Consider the following 1,253-nt stretch of genomic DNA (forward strand, 5'->3'; position numbering starts at 1 on the left):
ATTGTGAACATTTGTTAAATTATTAGAAGCAAAACAACTTTCTTTTAAATGAGAAAATTGAGTTTATATCGAGTAATACCACATAATGACTGTTTCTTTCTTAGGTTCTTATGCAACAGGGATATGATGCTGCTTGTGATATTTGGAGTTTAGGAGTCCTTTTTTACACAATGTTGGCTGGGTAAGAAGCTTATATACTCAAAAGTGTTCACATCGTTATTTGAATTTCACCTATATATCTTCATCTAGAAAGTGGACAGATGAAAATAACTTTAAGAGAAATGCTACCAACATTTTAAAATATATATTTTTACTTATTAAAAAACATGAAGTAAGATGTATAATGAGGTACTTTTAAGATATAGTAATTAAAAGGCTGTTTTCAGCTAGAACTAAAACTTTAAAAATAAAGCATGCGTTTTTATTTTGATTTTTTACATTGAGTGCATTATTTCTTGCAAATGTTTACTCAGTTATAAAATAATTGCATGTTCCACCAGGAACTTGCCCACTGAATTTGTTGATATTGAGTTAATTTTTTTTAAAGTACTTGAATTCTGGATCTCTTGGCAATAGAGATTTAGTAAGATTGTACAAATCTAAATAGTAACAATGCTAAACTGCAGAAACTCGCACAGCTGCTGTCCCTTAAAAGGATTAAGGAAAGCTCCAAACAAATGTAATAATAATTAGACTATGTTAATGTTGGTAATTTACAAATAATACAAGTGCTATCTTACTCTTAGTAATGAGTAGCACTTTTATTATATTTAGAAGTGAAAACTTATGGCTATAGACATTAAGAGAGCTGTAATATAGAAAAAGGCCACGTTTAGCAAGTATTTATTATGTACTCAGGTGTGATGTTTTAAAGAGTGCATTTAGTAGAATTTTAGTATGCTTGGCATACCAAGAGTTTTATGTTATAAAAATGGTGACTCTAAATTATTTATTGGCTCGGTGATAATTACATATGTCAGTATATTTCATGTACTTTTAGATAATACACATGTATGCAGAATATTTAGTTATAGATGACAGCAAGTGCTGAAGTTAAGGGTAGCTAAAGTTTACATTCCAAGTGCAATTAACATTATTGGTTTTAAACCATGGGATACCATTCCCCTTGTTGCTTTCAAATATTTACTTTATGACTAAACAAAAAGTGATTGTGTATGTATAAGTGCGTGTTTAGTGTTATTTCACCTTAATTGTTACATGAGGAGATTAAGATATTAACACATTAAGATATG

At 29.2% G+C, this 1,253-nt stretch overlaps 1 protein-coding gene across 1 annotated transcript in view; it reads left to right on the forward strand.

The window, feature by feature from the left end:
• Positions 1–1,253, forward strand: part of RPS6KA6 (ribosomal protein S6 kinase, 90kDa, polypeptide 6) — a 142,356-nt gene that overhangs the window by 109,981 nt on the left and 31,122 nt on the right. Inside the window, 1 exon segment of the mRNA XM_012642678.1 lies at positions 105–181. Within this exon segment, the coding sequence (XP_012498132.1) occupies positions 105–181 (77 nt within the window).

This window comes from Propithecus coquereli, unplaced genomic scaffold (assembly GCF_000956105.1).
Source record: "Propithecus coquereli isolate 6110/MARCELLA unplaced genomic scaffold, Pcoq_1.0 Scaffold182, whole genome shotgun sequence".
Classification (NCBI taxonomy): domain Eukaryota; kingdom Metazoa; phylum Chordata; class Mammalia; order Primates; family Indriidae; genus Propithecus; species Propithecus coquereli.